General features: G+C 39.8%; 1 protein-coding gene across 1 annotated transcript in view; it reads right to left on the bottom strand.

Annotated features, from left to right (window-relative positions):
* The window catches only part of PIN (insulin precursor), a gene marked incomplete in the record, with an annotated part of 75,720 nt that overhangs the window by 19,696 nt on the left and 54,692 nt on the right, over window positions 1-1,332 (bottom strand). Inside the window, 1 exon segment of the mRNA NM_001204686.1 lies at window positions 580-588. Coding sequence (NP_001191615.1) covers window positions 580-588 — 9 coding nt within the window.

Here is a 1,332-nt window from a genome sequence, read left to right as displayed (position 1 = left end):
GGGGCTGAACGCACATGTTCACGTTACATCGTGAAGTATGAAATGTCTTAAAAGAACTCTCTTAAAATTAGAAGAAAAAACAACAACAAACCCAACCCTGTATAAAACGTAGAGGAAACCGAACGAATTCCACATTGTAAATCTTTACTTGTTGCGCTAGAAATTGTGCTTTGGGTGTTCTTTATCAAACTAGGAAAATCCCACCCACATCGATACAATATCAACTTCCACCATACTGCTTTACGGACAGATTATGACAACCGGCGTCGCGCCAGTGGTGTAGCAATTAAGCACTTCGCTGTCGCTCACAAGAGACCTGAATTTGATTCCCGAGACGGGAGAACATCATCTAACAAGTGTCTCAGTCGGGGTCTCTCAGGAGATCCAATTGCGTGTATGCTCCCACAGTTTAGTTCTTATTGCTTGCTATTTGGTGGTAAAGAACTGGAAGCAACCTAAGCCCCACCCAAATTTTGGTCCAACGTTAAAAAAGTGGGATGATGGCATTTATTTGCAGGATGTATAAAAAGAAATTGGTCTTTAATTTAAGAATTCACATTTCTTTTTATAAAAGAGCTAGGCCAGCTTGATGGGAAACGGAATCACCCCCCCCCCCCACTCCTAAACATAATTTTTAAAACATAGATAAATGAATTTTTTTTTTTAAAGAAAAAAAAGAAAGAAAAAAAACAATAAAATATTTAAGAATCATATCATAATCAGCTGAGAAGACAGGGAAGCGCTTAAATGACAACGAAATCTTCAAGTTCGTCATAGCGACGTTGATACATAACCTTCTCGGCAGTTGAGCCTTCAACAAGAGAAATTAAGTCTATAAAAGCTGCGATCCCATCCCCTCTATTGCTCCTTTCTGTACGATTTGCTCTTGCCCTGCACTGAATGACCGGTATTGTGTCAATGTGCTTCGCTTTACTAAAAAAATAAAATCACGATTACTATCTTACCGATGAAGCTGATTTCCAGCTACAATAATCAAAAGCTAATGGCTGGTTTTTGAAATATGTCTAAACCAAATTTTCAATCCTTTGAAAATAATTACCTCCGACTCATTCTCTTTGCCCTTCCCAGTCGTGCATTTTAAAAAAGCGAGATAATAGTACGCGAACGTAACCACCGAAGAGGCACTTCAGTACAAGTTTTACTCACTAGAAGGCCCCCAGCTGTGACCTCAGCACTTTACCTCACAGAAGGCTCACGACTCACGACTCTCTCTGCAGGTTATTCGGAACCATAGACTTGAATTATAATAGCTTATTAGACCGAGCACAGTCCTGGCCATCGCTTCTTTATTCTCTCTCTTTCTCTCTCTCT

The sequence above is a fragment of the Aplysia californica genome, unplaced genomic scaffold (assembly GCF_000002075.1).
Source record: "Aplysia californica isolate F4 #8 unplaced genomic scaffold, AplCal3.0 scaffold00858, whole genome shotgun sequence".
NCBI classification, from domain to species: domain Eukaryota; kingdom Metazoa; phylum Mollusca; class Gastropoda; order Aplysiida; family Aplysiidae; genus Aplysia; species Aplysia californica.
This window is presented reverse-complemented; position numbering and strand designations above follow the sequence as displayed.